We start from the raw sequence: 17552 nt of genomic DNA, 5'->3' as shown, positions 1-17552 counted from the left end.
GTCAAAAATAAATATGCATTCTGTGATGACTGCATCACTGCATCTATTATCGCGATGCACAAGGTAACATACTCGGATTTTTATGGTCTGTATTGCAGAGGTCCTGATCAAATAAGTGGAAATTACTAGTATTAATGTGTTCAGTGGGCCGTAGGTAATTAATAATTCCTTGCATATATGTACATAATAGGGGTTAATCAGTAGGGGTTATTATTCTTCAGTGGGAAGTTACAAGGATGGAACCAGTGATTAATGGTACGGCCCTATTCTACCCATGAAAGTTTATGTGAATGGTATTGTCCATTTGGCGGAAAAGGAAGTGGGAATATAAAATGAAATTTTTAAAAGAAAATGTAATTTGTTTATTTTTATGATTTGTCTTTATGAATGTTTTTATAATTTAGTTTTAGTTAAAATAATAATGTAAAATGTAAAAAGAAAAAAGAATTACAGTTACAATATATGTCTGTCGTGCACCACGTGACTTCCTTTCCGGTCTACCCTGACAACATGGACGCCAGCCGCGTGCAGCCGATCAAGCTCGCCAGAGTAAGAAAATATCTAATTTGGCAAAAATAAGCATATCTTGATGGATAGACTGCTATAATAACAACTAATATCTCATACGGTTCTAAAACATTGAAGCTACTTCTAGTTTTATGCTCAATTCAACGTCCGAGACGTCGACTTTCGTGCTTCCATCATGGAGGCCCATCCATGCTTCTGTCTGCTAGCTAATTTACTACTAGCCTGTTGTAGACTGTTGTGGCGATGTTTATTTAACAAAGTCTCTTTTCTCAATCCAAATTATATTTGGGTCTTTTTCAGGTCACCAAGGTGCTCGGAAGAACTGGTTCCCAGGGGCAGTGTACACAGGTATGCTCATGAGAATACTGTCTCGGTTAAGTTAGCATTTTACACGAGTTGTTTTTGATCCCATCTTTGGTTTTGGTGTACCAAATACCTCAGAAATGAGGAGAGTTAAACGATTAGATTAACGATTTATGGTTTTGTGTCTTAACTTTATATCGGCGTTTGTTGTTTCACCTGGATCTGTAACAAATTTCCCCTTTGGAACATAAACGTGTACAGTTGAAGGTGAGCTCTGCTTCAGGGCTCAAGCTGTTATTTATTTTAACTATAAAATTTGATTGCTATACAATTCAGCATGCTTATTCGTGGCTTAATTTGAACTTGTACTATTCTCAGTTAGTACCTGTGCGAATTTCACAGTAGTCACGAACTATGTCACCCCATACCCACTAACATGTTTAAGGCTTCACTTAATTACTTTACACTTGTATTATTTCGTCTTGTCAGGTCCGTGTTGAGTTCATGGACGACAGCAACCGCTCCATCATCAGGAACGTGAAGGGCCCAGTCAGAGAAGGAGATGTGCTGACACTTCTGGAGTCTGAAAGAGAAGCCAGGAGGCTGCGATAGGGTAAGGGAGCATAAACCAGCTGTGTCTGTTAGCAATGATTACTAATAGTTGACACAAGTTTATCAGAGATCCCTACCTACAGCAATTTGAAAATGTCAAATTGAATACTGGTAATGTCCTGTATCATAATAGAAAAAGATACAATCTAAAGACTAAAAGATGATAAATAATTAGTGGCATTTCATCTGGCAGTAGTGGACTTCAAGACAAAGTATCACAGTGTGTATGGTCTGTTACCTGAAGCAACTTTAACCCAAGCATAATATTAAAATCTAATTTGAGACTAAAAGCAGTGTTTTGATGCAGTGCATTGAAATGTGTTTCCAGTGTTCTGCTGGATGTCTGTCTAATGTAGATGGCAGCATTTTACAATACAACTCGGTACAACATCTTTAGATATAGTTGAATACTAAAACACTGCTGTGGCATTTATAGTTACTATAGAATTGAAGCTAGAGCTTTTTGTCAGTATCTTTTAAAAATAAATAAAACTGTACATTCAGCTTCTCACGTGTGCTTATTTCAGAGAATGTTGAATTGCTTTGTAAAAAGGTTTGTATTTCAAGTTTTATTAAGTAGTTGTTTTTTTCTTTTTTACCCAACAATTATTAGATGAACTGATTAGACGTTCAAAAGAAAATTGTCAGCTGTTTTCATAACTGATCACTCATTTCAAAACTATCTAAACATTTGCCTATTCTGTCCTAAATGCAGCATTTATTTGTTGATGATAAATGAGTCTTTGGATTTTGGACTGTTGGTTGGATAACAGTCAGTACCTCTGTTTGGGCTCTCTGAAATTGTGTTGAGCATTTTTAATTTCTTGACGTTTTATTTATTGTCAGGAAATATTATTTATTGATGTTGAAAGTAACTAACAAATGAATTGGTAATGAAAATGACCCCATCACATAGCTTAGCTTTTCTGTCTCAGACATCAGGACTGTACTCCTTTCTCCCATGATGGATTCATTTACTGCTTGTCCAGCAGGTGAATGCAGGGACTGGTAGCAGTATTGGGTCAAATTAACCAAGTCAGAGAATCACTTTTTGATTAACAACATTACTTTAAAATCTGCTAATCTTTTACCTGGAATAAGAACCTGTGCTCCTGTTCTCTGCTAGTATCCTGTTTATGTGGAGGGAATCAGTTAAATCTGGGTGTTTTCAGAGGCATGTCTGTGACTGATTTCTTCTCTTCACAGTGCCTGCTGATCCTGTGAGGTGTGAACTCAACTCCGTGGAGCAGAACACACCATCGATGTGACTTGGGATGGCCAGCACCTCACTTTTTCGGATGTTTTGAAATAAATTTGCTTATAAAGATGAGTGAATGTCCCTGTTTTATTGCTTACTAGATGTGAACTGTTTTCCCCACTCCGGCAAATTCATGTCACCTATTTGTCAGTTGTGGTCAAGGTGTAGTGGTAACCTGAATGCACACAGATGTGTACATGTAATTGCCAATTGAGGATAAGAGACATCAGCCTGTTTCAACAAACGCACTGCTTTGGGCCTAATCGAGAGCTCAAGTGATTGTTAATGATTGCTTGAAAGTATCAACAATCAGTTAATTTTAGCATTTATGAATTAGTTTTTGCACAGGTATCTTAGATTGATGATGATTTAGTATGTCCACATCTATAAAAAAAAAAGATGTTTTTACCACCAGGTTCATCCTCTGTCATTTACATGCTGTGCAGCAGAGGGCAGCATCACTCGTAAGAAGACTTGACATTCAAGTCTTGTTTCAGTCTTGTTAAATATGGATGAACAGCTATTTAGATGAACTGTGCGACTAAGGAACCGTTTCACAGCCCTTTTGCATCTCAGTTTGGTAATATATAAGAATATTTTATTCTCAAACAAAATTTAGCACAGAGGTTGAAAGTACAGTATATTATATATACAGACGATTTTTTCCCCTAATATATTACAGAGCAATGGGAGTTTGTTTTCTCATGAGTGAGTGAAAACATTGGTGAAATCCAGCTTCTCAGGGCTGCTGTACACATGCTATGCTAAAAGGTTTTAGGTTCTAACTCTTATGACAGATTTCATGTACATTCAGTATATTTATTATTGTTATTATTATTGATAAATCACCGACATTGTTCAGTCTTGTGGATGATAAAAATCCAACAAATGTCAGGATAATTACAACAGGGCTGTTAAAGGTGGCGTTTCTTAACTTCAGACATGTATCTGCCATTGTTCACAAGTTGTGTGAGAAAACAACTTGTCTGAAAGCACTTTTCTGTTGGCTGAATGGATTCATGACTTCAGCATCAAACTCTGTGACAGTTCTTTCTAATCCTGAAGAAATAAGACATTCTCATGCATGTTTTATGTGAGTCACAAGTTGTCCGTTTGCACCAATGTTTGCTGCATCTTAAAAATCCTAAAACTGATTGTTCATCGTGCTTTTCCAGCTCCTACTTCTAACTTCCCTTTTGCCCGTTAAGCCAAAATCCACACTGAATAATATCCTTGCATATATTGAGATAAAATCTTATGAGCTTTTGCCAATGTCTTTTTAAGATGCTCAGTCCTCGTGTCAGGTGTGCCTTGATGTAACAATACCTCAGTTGGCCCAAAGGGGGCAGCAAGCTCATTTTCTGTCCGTTTCCACGCAAATTGATTGACTGATCATTTCCATTTTTCCAACGTTAAATTAACTTCATTACTATTTTAAATGATAATTCATATACTTACACATTTGGTTATGCCGTTGCCCCAAAATGTATATGTTAGTTCATTCCACGAAAAAATCTCTTGCTTAAACTGTTCTGAAATTGCCAGGAGGAGGATTTACTGGAATCATTATTGAGATAAAATTAAAATGAAGTGCAAATACAACTTAAATAATGCTTATTCTTCCACATTACTTCACTCAAATGTATATGTTTCTATTATAAATTATTCTATGTATTAAAATTTGTTTTAGCATTTTGTAGTAATTGCATCATACTGATAAGACCTGTTTTAAGTTTTACTCCATGGTATAATATTTCTGCGTATGTCCACCTAAAGTGTAGTGGAGTAATTATTTCCAGATACAAGTTCTCAATATATGCAATAGGCTACCTGAATTTTAAAATAGATTTCAAATAAATCTAATAATATAGGAGCTAAATGTCATCAGCATAAAGGAACAATTTGTGTTCCACCACCCAAATAGTGTACTGTATAACAATGATCTGTTTCTTCTTCTTCTTTACCTTTTCTTGTTTCATTGTATGTCGAGGCAGACATTAGGGTGTAAAGCACAACACTAACCATAATCATATAAACAGCAGTGTGCTGACACATGAAGACAAGTCTGGATGTTGTGGCCGAGGTTTAGCTAACTCAAAGTAAACTTGGGTGCGCAGCAGTGGCTTTCGCTCTGCTCTCCTCCCATTTTTTCCTCTTGTCTTAACTTCTCCAGCACTCTCTTCCTCTCCTCTGGTCTTATATTCTCCTCTCCTTTCCTAATTTGCAAAATTCAAGAGAAGCAATCTGTTTCTCTCATAAATCCAACCTGATCTGGATGTATAGCATTGCACAAAGTATCTTCTAGGTGTCTAGTCAATACCTTAGTTAATATTATGCAGTGCCAAGCGGTATTTCTGGTCGGGTCAAGGTGACTGTGTTGTTTTTCAACATGAAGATATTTGGCTAAATTCCAGCTTGAGGTTCATGAAGGAACTCAGAGACTGTTTGAACAGGAAAGCAGGTCAGTTTGAGTTATGCTTGCAATGAGGCTCTATAGCTGCTGTATTTATACTGTAGGTTTAATGACCTTACATTTTCCATACTTACTTTGACCTACTTTACACAGAGCTGTGTATTGACCTGCTAGTAGAGAAAAGTGATTAATGTAGCTGTAAAATTAATGTGATGTGAAATCAGTACTGGACACACTGAAACTTGTATTAACAGTGCTCGGATTTGTTTGCTCATGTATTTGATTAGCAGCATTTTGAAGTCATTATTTTTGGATGTAAACTTTTGCAAATACTATCAAAGGTGTTGTACAGCAAGTTAGTTTACAAAAATTGAAAAGACACATTTCAAAGATACACTGGCTGTTTTGGGTATGCAGTGCATCTGAATTCAGATTGGATTAGATTAGCTACAAATGCTAATACTTCTTCTTCTTTTCTGTTTTGTGTATTTGCATGTGTTTCCTTAAGTCACAGGAAGTTGTGCTCTCTCAGCCACCGTTCCCAAAGCCAGAAAGATACAATCATTTGGAAGTGTTTCTTCATTGTGAATAACAGACTTACAGAATGAGTGCAATTAATACTTCTGCATATCAGTGCCAAAAGCAATGCAGGTGTATCCATTTTTCAACATAGTGCAGGTTATTTACCATCACAAATACACATGCCACTGGACATAGTGTTGCAACTGCAGTTCCTGAAGCTTATATGCTTTACTCCAGCTTTTACCAGGAAACAATCAACAAGCAATGTGAGACCAAAGTTGGAAACTGACACCAAGCCACAAATTAATCCTTAGCTATTTATTACAGTAAAGCAAGACATGCAAAAGCAAGAAGAGCATGCTGGTACTTGACAGTCAAAATCAGTGAGCCAGAAAGGGAGACAGAAACAAAAACAACACTTTCTGATCTTATTATGTAAGACCTCATTATATATTATATCGTTATTATACAAATCTAGGAAAAGGGTATAATTATGGATAAACAGCATTTATTTTACAGAAAACAGCCCACATACTGGCATTCATCTGCGGCAAAGTGCATCTCCAGTGTCTCCTGGGAGCATAAACAAGTGAACAAGTTACCCAGCACTTTGTGCTCGACATGCTGCACCCAGAGGCAAAGCAGAAAACAGACTTACAGATCCTGCAGTCTGAATATGACTATTATTCTCCTCCTCTGACTGCATTTTGACCAAACAGACACAGTAAAATGTGAGGAGAGAAAATGATGGAAAACAAGATTCCAAGTAAGTTTTTCAGCCCATTTCACAGGCAACAACAGCTCCGTGCTTAGAAAACAACTTAGTGTCATCTTACCCTACCCTGTCATCATCATTCAACACCTCTCTAAGCCTCACCCGCACATGTAGACTTACAGGTGGCACGTGTTTACCATCTTCCCTGTCTCTCTCTCTTTCTCTATCTGGAGCATAAACATATCAGGTTGGAAACACATCCTTCCAAGGCCACTCCCTGTTTGTCTGCATGCCACCAAGGTCTAACTCAGCCAAGAGAAAACACAAGCAGTGGACATGTCTGTCGGTCTTTCTGTGTGCAGGCAGTGACTGATTCCAATTAATTCTAGGTTCAAGTAAAGTAACGATACCACAATCTAAAAGTACAAGTAAAAATCCTGGATCCAAAGTCTACCCAAGTCAATCCAAATATTGATAAAGTGTTGGTAGTGTTTTCTTATTATTAGATTTTATAAATTGATCTTCTGAATGTCATTGTTTAACCATAAAATGACTATAACTGTAGCTGTCAAATAAATGTACAGTAGTAGAGTGAAAAGTACAACATTTACCTGTGAAATGTTGCAGAGCAGAAATATGAAGTAGCACGGAACGGGCATGCTCAAATTAAGTACAGATACCTCATAACTGTACTCAAAAGTACAATAATTGAGTAAATCAAGATTTGTGTAATTTATTTGAAATGAAAGTTTGTAGCTCCCTTTGTGCCGCATATATAAAACATGTTAACAGGTCATCAGATTTAATTAAGAATAGAATAAACATGAATAAAATCTATATACCTATATTTCTATACATATTCATGTACACATATACAAGCAGGAAACAATTCAGTAGTGCATTTTTGAAATTTGTACCAACCAGATCTGTATGAATTAAATATTAAAATTTACATTTGGTCATGGAAAGTTTTTCCTAAATTCTGCACAGATTAAGATCCCTGTGACATGCAATGACGTACAATGACACAAGTGCACACTGGAGATCATCTTGTCATATTGGTTTGAGAGGGTTTGCTGGAACTGAAGGAACTTGGTGGGAGGCTGTGGGCTTCAGTTCTCCCATGCTGTTTAACAGGATGTGCACCAGGGAGGTCATGGGCCATCCAGAGGGGGAGAGGCCTCTGATTTACACACTCTGAATCCAACTAGGACCCGAAATACAGCTCCCAGATTTCCAAATGGGGCCCAAAAGACACAGAGGGGATGGCAAAGACAATCACTCCAGAGGTAACTAGAAGACATTCCCTGCCTCTTGCTTTTTCTGGCCTCTGTTGGTTTCGATCCTCCTCTTTCTCACAGTCTCTTTGCATCAGGTCTCACAAACTTTTTTACCCTCTCTGTCCCCCTTCAGACCCTCTGAACACTGAACTTTAGTTCACCCTTCCTCTCTATAGATTATTCTTGTTTCCTGCCATTGATTGTAGAAGGTGGGGTCTAATTAGGCTGCAGGAGAGCAAGCCAAATCTTCACAGCTTACAGCAATAAGAGGAGCTTTTGAAAGCAGAAAACACTGAAATGAAAGATTAAAGGCATGCATGGCACATCTCTCACTTAAAACATGTTCATTATATTTACTTGTTTGCAAAAGTACAGTGCTTTAGTTCACTGCTGTACAGGAAATAACACAATATCATCATGATGCTCAAATAACACATAGGGCCTGGAAACAGGTACATTTTGAAACAAACAGCTTAAAATGTAGGCATAAGCATCAACCCTTGCATATTGTTGTGAGCAAGAGCAACGTGTTGCAGAAACAAAAAAATGACTACAAAAACCAAAGAGTAAAATGAGGCAGCTTGAGGGATCACAATTAAAAGACAAGCACAGCTTGGACATTCTTGATTCACTCTTATGTTAAGTGAAAGAGCAAAAGGGGGAGACTTCATGGTGTGAAGGTCAAAAAAACAAGCCATCTGTTTATTTGTTGAAGGTTTCATCCCCCACGATGCATGCGACTTGTAAAATATGTTCTCCCACAATTCCCTGCACAGCAATGTCACAGCACAAACAGCAGGTGCACAGATTGAGACACTGTGTCAGATGCTTGCCTGTTGATGATAATCAGACATATTGAGGAGGGGTTAGAGAAAGAGCTGTTTTGAAGCTTTGTAGTACATGTACTAAAGTAAACACTGTAAAAACAAGGCTTTGTGGACTCTGTGCCCTGGACTGATATGAATACTGGCACAAAACACCGGCTGCAATAACACAAACGGGCATTGTTCCAGAGCTAGAGGTGCATTTGTGGCACTGTGAGCAAACATGAGGTGAACAGACTTGTGTTTTATGGCCGTGATACATGAGACCTGTGATTTTATAATGTAGCTTCAGGCTAAACTTCACCTGAGAGAAAGATTACTTGCTGGCAGTTGACAGGTGTTACTTAGGACTCTTAGTGTGATCAGTTTCCTCCTTAACATGGCCCTAAAGTAGCATTCTCAAATCTGTCTATTAAATATGAAACTACAGGCAGCAGCCAGTTAGCTTATCTTAAAAACAAAGACTGGAATTTGGGCGAGTTATAGCTAGCCTGCTGTTACGCTTCACAATACTCTTCAGTTTTTGAACAGACAAAACAAGATATAATGTGCTTACTAGTTAGCTTCAGAAGTGCTCAAATGTGGATTCTGTGACCTTCAGACAGAGCCAGGCTAGCCCCTGTTCCTGGTCTTTATGCTATGCTAAGCTAGCCAGCAGCTTCATGTTTACTTGAAATACTAAAAAATTCCATCCAGCTCTCAGAAAGAAAGCAAAATAGGCATATCGCCCAAAATGTTGGAGTATTCTCTTAATGCGGTGTTAAACATTAATATTGTGCTAATTTCCATTAATGATGCATCAACAGAAATCTGCCACAAAGTTTAGTAATGCCATGTGAGTCAGATGTTAGTGATTGAGAAACGTTACCAATAATTCAAGCACACTCTACAAAGACTTTTTTTGAAATACTGCATAACTGTTGCACTGTTTACAGTGTAATCATTGTCTAAAATGTATTACTTAAACACCTCAAAAATGTTATCTGGATTAAATGTTGCATTTGGGTGTTCAGGTTTGTTTTCTCAGCCAAAGAATGGGACAGATTGTGCCGCCGTGAATATAAGGATAATATGAGATACAGAAGTCAAGAGCATATGCTAAAATCTTAAAGAACACGTTGCAGGGTTACACTCTGGTTTTATAATACGACCCTGGAGAACTATTTCAGTTTACAGCCTACATTCCACGTCAGGTTACTTTTAAGATATGAAAGTTTGCTTTGACCTGTCATTTAGGTCATTGTTCAAACATCTACCCAGTGAGTCAGTGGGACAAACGATGGAAGTTCATTTTTGTTATGATAAATAACACATCTTTAGTCTGACATTTTGCATTTTCCAACAGGTCATTTTAGTTAAACTAAAATTGCTACATGTGCTGAAGTAATGGCTGTAATCACAAGACTGCTCCTGGTTAATTCAAACCCTCGAAAAAATAAGGCTTTCTAGCCTGCTAGTGCATCCAAAACATTGTGAGGTCACTCGGTTTCAATTAGGATTCAAGGATTTGAGATCAACTTATGGATCACACATGGATCAATGCAGTCATTAGAGACAAAACAGAAAACAGATGGTCAGAAGTCATTAACTAAATGTGACATCTGATAACTCTGAAGCTTTTCCTCTTCAAAAACTCCATGTCAAACTCTAGTTCTAGTAGTCTCAGATACTGTCTCAGAAGACTGTTCACTGAAGGTAACACTGAGAATTGTTTGACATTTGGGGAAATACATTAGTTGCTATCCTGCAGATAGTTAAAAGAAAAGACTGATTCCACTAAGTTAAAACACGGGAAGCCAGGGTTAATAGCTGTGCCGGAGAACCAAAGAGCAAAAAAGAAATGTTATGGCATCACAAACAGTTTTATGGGGGTTTTATCAAGAGGTTGGCAGATGCAGACAATGTGTTATTTTTACACTTCAGTTTTTGGACAGTTTATACAACTAAGATATAATGTGTTAATTAATAAGCTTCAGAGTTTCTAGTAGGCAGAGTTTGTTTGGACAGAGCTACACTAGCTGCTTCCCTCTCTGACTGCTCAGCTAAGGTAACCAGCTGCTTGAAGTAGCTTATTTAATGTACAAATGTGAAGGTGGTTATGAGTCATCTAAACAAACTCTCAGCAAGAAAGAAATGTATTCCTTTAAATAAATGAAGCTAAGAAATAGTAGCGCCAGGACTTTAAACTGACTCTGTAGTACAAAAGCTTTTTGACAATGTATGTTTCACGACAGGACGTCCAGAGAGTGAGTGGTTTCCAAACAGTTTATTGTTCTTTTAGAACAGAAGGGTATATAATTTCTACAGAAATGTCAGTATAAAAGACTCCACAGCTGTGGTACAGGTCAAAACCCCTACAGTTCTGGAAGAACACTTTGTAATTCAAGACTTTCCTTTCCCTTCTTCAAACCACCAGCTGTTTAGCACTTGACAGTAAGAGGCTGTCTGCCAGTTACCCACATTTTTCCCAGAACAGGCCCCATCACAGTTAGATCCCTCTTCAGTTTGAGTGTCTCCTCCAGCTGACCTGCCTCCACCTCCACTCCTGTTGATTAAATGAATGGGCTAATGAATTAGTATCATTGTGATCAGTAACTACACCAAGTGACCTTGAGTGCTCCTTACTCTGGGATAAACACAATATGCATGACTGAATGTTTCACAGGAGGCCAATTAGTTCATGGGAATCATGCTTGATAACTTGAGTACACACCACCAAGGAGCTGTTTTTTGAGACAAACAAGGGAAATATGCATTATCTGAAACTCTGTGGAGACTAAACAGCTACTGCTTATCACATCTGAGACTTTGGGTCCATGAAATGTTTAAGACGGGTTCTGGAGAGCTCATTTAGCACCCACAGCTGCCCCATTCAAGCAGAATCTCCAGACAATGTAAATATGGGATTCAGTTTTTTACAGCTACTGCAAGTACCACGGAATGCATCCTTGTCCTTGGTAACTTGTTTTAGTCTCCTGAGGGATTTTTTTTTTCCAGAGCAAACTGTAGCTATTTTATAGCAAGGTTCCTCATGATATACATAAACCTTTGCATTTGATGTTGTTGGTAATTCAGTATTTTATAGTATGTAATTATTAGTGTCAAAGGAATATTTCAAAATAATACTCTTGAAGATTTTCATATAAATAAATAACTATTATGCCTCTATCTGTTGCTGGATGAGGTAACACAATGGTGACTGAGCTGAGAGCCAACTGATGAAAGTATTGTAATATTTACATACATTATTAAACGAATGACTTTGACAACATTCAGCATTGCTAATGCAAACCAAACTTTTCCTACAGGTGTAGCTTCACATCAAAAACATTTAAAGATACAACATGTAATAATTCTGCACTAAAATGTCCTTTATTAGAAGACCTTTGTTATATATTTTGTTGTTTTGATTACTTAGATTATCCCAAATGTTTAGAATAATGTTGAAACCAGAGAAAATCATAACTTACTAAATTTACCAAAAGGTAACAGTGCATTTCATTCAATCAGCTGTGGCTATAACTCAGAAAGTGAGCAAGTCGGTCAATGTGACTAAACATAATGTGAATAAAACTTTAAAAGTCACGTCTCATTGTTATCAACAGAGGTGGTTGTTTAACAATAAAGACAGCAACTCACATGATATCGAGGTACTTCACATCTTTTGTTTTGTTTTGTTTTGACTGAGAGATAACTAGCAGCATAAATCACATACACTTACATACAGTACAGTGTATTTAACTGGCGATATATGAGCTGACTTTTATTATAAAATAGTCACAGGAAAAATAGTGTGAAATGTAGTGTCAGAGGGCTTACCATTTAAACACAAAAATGTTTCTACAAATAGTCATAGTAACATGTTGCATTGACTAATGTAACATGAAGGAGCAGCCGCAGTGAGCTGTTAGATGATGACCTGCAGATGAATACCTAATCAACCAGGATTTGAAATCTTAAAGATAACAACTGTGACATTTTGAGAAATCTGCTTGTTCATTTTCTTACCGACTGTTAGATAAGATGATTAACTCCATTAACTGTGAGGCTACAGATAGTTAGCTTGGTATGTGACTGGAAAAGGGGTAACGCCCTCCTTCCAAAGGAAACAAAATCTGCCTGCCAGCACTCCTGAAGCTCACTAATTAACAAATTATATCTTGTTGTGTTGTGGTTTTATGGGCAATTTTACATGGGTTTGTTATGAGTTTGGCAGGCAAAGATAAAACTGCACTGTGTCATCTGAGCACATCGGTTTCTGTACAGAATAAATAAACAAGATATAACATGTTGGTGGGATTTACAGGTGCTGACAGGCAAATGTTTTTACCTGTGGAGAAAATCAGGGTAGTCTTTATGTCATGCTTTATATGCCCTTCACACTTTATACTTCATACTTTTCATACTCTCACCAAAGCATGAAGAAATACCTCAGCATTTTGGGAAATACACATGATCACTTCCTTGACAATAGTTAGACAAACTGAATATTGTGGATGTGAAGAACCTGCAGGTCTATATTTGGCATTTCTATGTACAGCACAATACAATAATACAATACAATATATCACAAATTTGTGTTTATGACTCGCCAAGATCAATACCAGGCAGGAGATAGATAGCTCACCGTAAAGACTGGCAACAGCAGAAACAGCTAGCCTGCTTGTTTTAAAGTCTGTGTTTTGAACAGATTTAATGAGATATAATGTATTAATGAGATTAAGATTTTCTTTTGCCTTTGTACAACCCCAGGCTAGCAGTTTCTCCCTGTTTCCAGTCTGTACACTAAGGGGCTGCTACCTCGAACATATACAATATGATGTCATTGATTTCCTCTTGTAACTGATGGAAAGACAGCAAATGAATCTATTTCACAAAATGTCAAACTAGTCTTTCTTGCTGAGAGTTTGGTTATAAGATCAGTACCACCCAATTTGTCAATTAAGAACAAAGAAATCATGTAAGTGTATTTGCCAAAATGTTAAACTCACTTGTTCTTCAGTGCAGTCTGTTCTGTCATCAGTTTCCATGGTATCCTGCAAGAGAAACAGACTTAGTAGATCAAACTGGTACTTTGTGTTACAGAGGTTTTGCAGCTCTGGATTTCAAGTCTGAAAGAAAAGAAAGATCAAGGCTAGATGGCAAAAATGACTCAGGTTTTCAGTGCAATCTGCCTCCTAACTGTCCTGATATTAAAATGTACTCACTAAAAGGACAATTTTCTTGAATGTTATTGCATTTTGCCTGAAGATCAAGTTTAATACTGTTTGCAATTGTGCACTGGGAGCAATTTGTGTGCTCAGTGTAAAAATAAAAATATAGTAAATGAGTGTGGATTTCCAGCTCCATGAAGAACTGACAGTATATACAGCTGCTGAGGTCAGCCACAGTCTGTACGTATTTACATTTTCCAAATTGGGATAAGTGTACATTCTGTACTTCTCTGCTTCCTGCCAGCTGGAATGCTCATTTAGTCCATGGGTAGTAAAAGAACTGAGGAAAAAGCATACAGCATCTGGGGAGGTGATGATGTAAATGGGTCGTCCATCAGCAGGAGTCCATTCCTTACGACCTGTCTGAAAAGTAAAAGTATCTCATGGCACACAAATAGAGAACATATCAAGCAGAAGCAATAACAAAAACATATTAATCTGTGTCATGTAACATATGTCTGTTCATGTGCAATCTGAGCAAGAGATGTTATGCATTCGAAAGGAAACGATATTGTGTTTGTGCATGTGTGCATCTCAGCGTGAAAGATGCGTGCACAAATGAAGTGTGTATATGTATTAATTAAAATCAGCTGCACAAACAGAGTACTGGAGGACAAATTCTTCCATCTTATGTAACTTATGTCACTAAGTTTTTGACCTCAGTGAGAAGTTAAACTGCTACATGTTCCTCATGTTAACATTTCAGTTGGTGCAACGTTTGCAGGATGTTACAAAAGCAAAGCATAGGCAGACATTTAAAAGTTTGGCTTCATAAAAAAGAAAAAGTCAGACATACGTGTGGGAACTGAAGGAGTGTCTTACATGCTGCTCCAAAATGAGAACCATTCCTGGACAGCATGTCAAGAGTCCTCACAGGAAATCTCTTATATCCTCTCAGCCTGCATTCCCTGCTCAGGCCCAGTTGCAGTGAAATGAATTACACCTCGTCCCTCTGGTCAGCTGAAGAAAAACTGCAGTTTTCATTAGCTTTGGTGCCACATTTCAGTCATTATGCAGTCCCTGGGGCAATAAGAGACAGCGAAGGGCAGTGACAGAAAATAACTGAGTTATATACTCAAGTATTGTAATTAAGTGCAATTTTGAGGCATTTGTGCTTTATGTGAGTATTTCCTTGTTCTGCCACTTTCTACTGATATTCCACTATATCTCAGAGGCAAATATTCAACTTTGTAGTCCACTATGTTTATCTGACAGTTTTAGTTACTTTTCAGTTGAAGATTTTACCAGGTGGTCAGTTTGTAAAGTGTAAATTGTTACACTTAAATCTATCCAACAGATTCTCAGCCATCCAGGTCATATTCACTCAAAGAGTTAAAGCAAGGCATCTGGACTTGTGAAGACTGACTTGAAGACGTTTCACTGCTAATCCAAGCAGCTTCATCAGTCCTGAACTGATGAAGCTGATGAACTGAACTGTAGTTGCTGCACCTTGACAGCATTCAGATCTTCCAAAGGAGCGTCACTGGATGAAGGGGCAGGGGTCAAGCCTCAACATATATGACATGCTCTCACTTTGCACCACTGGGAGGCAGTAGTGTGTTTCACCTATCTGTCTGCTTGTTCTCAACATGCTATACCGTAGAAAGGGAACTGCAAAACTTTTGCGAGGTAAACGTTTTCCTCTGCACGTCTGTGTGGTGTGTGAGTGTGTACTCATCATGACGTGTGTATCTGTCAGCAGGTTTGTCTGTCTGATTTGACACTGCGGTCTTATTATGTTTCTTCTGTAAAATGGTGCTCTTAAATCATGGATTATGTTATTAAGTCATTTGTTTCAATATGAAAAAAAAAGAAATTCCATCCATTCACTTTATCCAGGGCCAGAAAGAAATTCATGCAGCAAAAACCTGTCTCTTTCTGAGTGAAACTGATTTATCAGTGACATTTTTTACGTTAACAGCAGAAACGCCGGTGCCATTAATAATTTATGTTTTCTGCATTCCAGTTTCAGGGTTCTGGTATTACTGGGACTCTTGGGAACAGAGTCGTTAATGTTACCAGTTACAACGGTGCTCTTCGTACTGTAAAAGACAAAAAGAAGTGCCTATAACTCAGGCTTTGAAAAACAAATATGTACCTTAAACATTACACACTGGACCGTCCTGACCACAACCCTATCAGAAAGCATAAATCTTGCCTCTGCTACCTATTTTTTGTTGTCTATTTCCTTTCCTTTCCCTTTTACTTTCAGTTGTGATTATGACACGCCCAGAAAGCACCATCAGTCCTCTTGTGTTTCATGTGAACAGCTCTTCTACATGCACCGCTCCAGTCCATCCTGGCTGGCTTTCCTTCTCAATCACAAGACAGTCATGAGCTCCAGTCAGTAAACCCTGAACCTCAGTGAACGTGCAGTCAACTAATAAGGTCATGAATATGTCATGATATCAGAAATCAGGAACATAAAGCATTGGCATTTGGTTACCATGGCTGACACCAAGAGAAGGGAGGAGACATCCCAATAGATGTTTTTTTGTGGTTTATGGTGGATGAGCTAAAATATTAAGTCTTACTTAGATATGCTGACATCTCATGGATCTACTAAAAGAAGGATTTCGATTTTCCTCTCCTCCTTTTCTCTCAAAATTGATCAAAATCTTTATTTGAGACTGTTTACTTTGATGGGATGTATTCAGATATGTATTTCTGGCACACATGAAAAGAAATCAGTAAATATAAAACCCCAAAAGCTCATAAAATAGTCCCATATGGAAAAGATCACAGATTACATTCTATCCATGGGAACCAGAGGTTTACGGCACTAACAGGCTCCGTCACTGGGATTTACAGATGTTCTGTGTTCGGAATCTGGGTAAAAGGTCACCATGCCGGCTACAGATGGGAGCGGCCATTTTGGGAAATTGAATAAGCAGCTGTGGTGAGGTGTGGGTCCTGTGATGCAGATAGATTTCTGCAAGTCATGCACATTATTGTAGACATCATACAAATAACACTGACATTTATTTAATCCACTTGTTTAGTCTGTCCTCCTGTAAATAAACTCTCTGTCGTGATTGGTGGTCCTTCTTGTTTGACCTGGTTTTATTTCTCCCCGGATGAAACCCATTGGGAGAAAGTACTATTTGGAGGTACTACCTCATTTTGAAAGATAATATTGGGCTCTTTCACAAGACTACAATTTTGTTGACCCCAGTTATTGGTTACATATTAGTTACTCTGAAATCATACATACAAAACATCTTACAAAGGAACAACATTAAAATGCTAATTACATGTAAACTTTTGACAATTTAAATACATTTTAGGGACACTTTTTGCACTTAAGTATCATTTTGAATACAGGACTTAAATTAGTATGTATGTAAGTAAGTATGTATGTATTGTGGTGTTACTGTATTTACTTAAGTAAAACATCTGAATACTGATGAAGTCAAAAGAGAGACACTGGCAGACAACTTCCTATTCAATTATTATGCAATTCTGTCTTTAAGGTCATGATGGAAACAAGTATGAGTCAGCCTATAATTACAGTATGATTACAATATCAAGAAAAGCTGGATTTCTTGCAGGCTGTTTGACTCATGCCAGCTGCAACATGGGCCATTTAAATTTTTTATGTTCTGTACGTGCACAATCATGATAATCACGTACCAGACGGTCATCGAGTTCAAATATTACTCTGTTAGTTGACGCAATATGACATGTGTCTACCTGCTGCAGACAGATACCTTTCAACAGTCTGTCCTTCACCTCTGACAAATAAATCAGCGATAAAAAATGTGTTTCCATCCAATAATAACCCTGCTGTACTGTAACTGAAAGGAAACAATTAGTTGCCACAGTGGACACACAAATCTGCCAGTTTGAACAAACAAAAGCAAATCTGTCTGTGTTGGCTTCTG

General features: G+C 37.7%; 1 protein-coding gene across 1 annotated transcript; it reads left to right on the top strand.

Moving 5' to 3' along the window:
- Positions 1-436: 436 nt before the first annotated feature.
- rps28 (ribosomal protein S28) lies at positions 437-2773 on the top strand. Its single transcript, XM_046409487.1, has 4 exons — positions 437-549; positions 829-876; positions 1321-1444; positions 2650-2773. Exons 1-3 carry the CDS (start codon positions 463-465, stop codon positions 1441-1443), a joined length of 258 nt encoding a protein of 85 aa, XP_046265443.1. The 5' UTR covers positions 437-462; the 3' UTR covers position 1444; positions 2650-2773.
- Positions 2774-17552: the final 14779 nt, after the last annotated feature.

Source organism: Scatophagus argus, chromosome 13 (assembly GCF_020382885.2).
Source record: "Scatophagus argus isolate fScaArg1 chromosome 13, fScaArg1.pri, whole genome shotgun sequence".
Classification (NCBI taxonomy): domain Eukaryota; kingdom Metazoa; phylum Chordata; class Actinopteri; family Scatophagidae; genus Scatophagus; species Scatophagus argus.
Note: the sequence above shows the minus strand (reverse complement) of the source record. Positions and strands in the feature narration are given on the sequence as shown.

Excerpts from the sequence above, each read along its gene's own strand:
- rps28 (XM_046409487.1), top strand. The coding sequence starts at position 463 with ATGTCTGTCGTGCACCACGTGACTTCCTTTCCGGTCTACCCTGACAAC. Across the intron at positions 550-828 it reads AGCCGATCAAGCTCGCCAGA|GTCACCAAGGTGCTCGGAAG; the intron begins GTAAGAAAATAT and ends GGTCTTTTTCAG. Across the intron at positions 877-1,320 it reads CCCAGGGGCAGTGTACACAG|GTCCGTGTTGAGTTCATGGA; the intron begins GTATGCTCATGA and ends TCGTCTTGTCAG.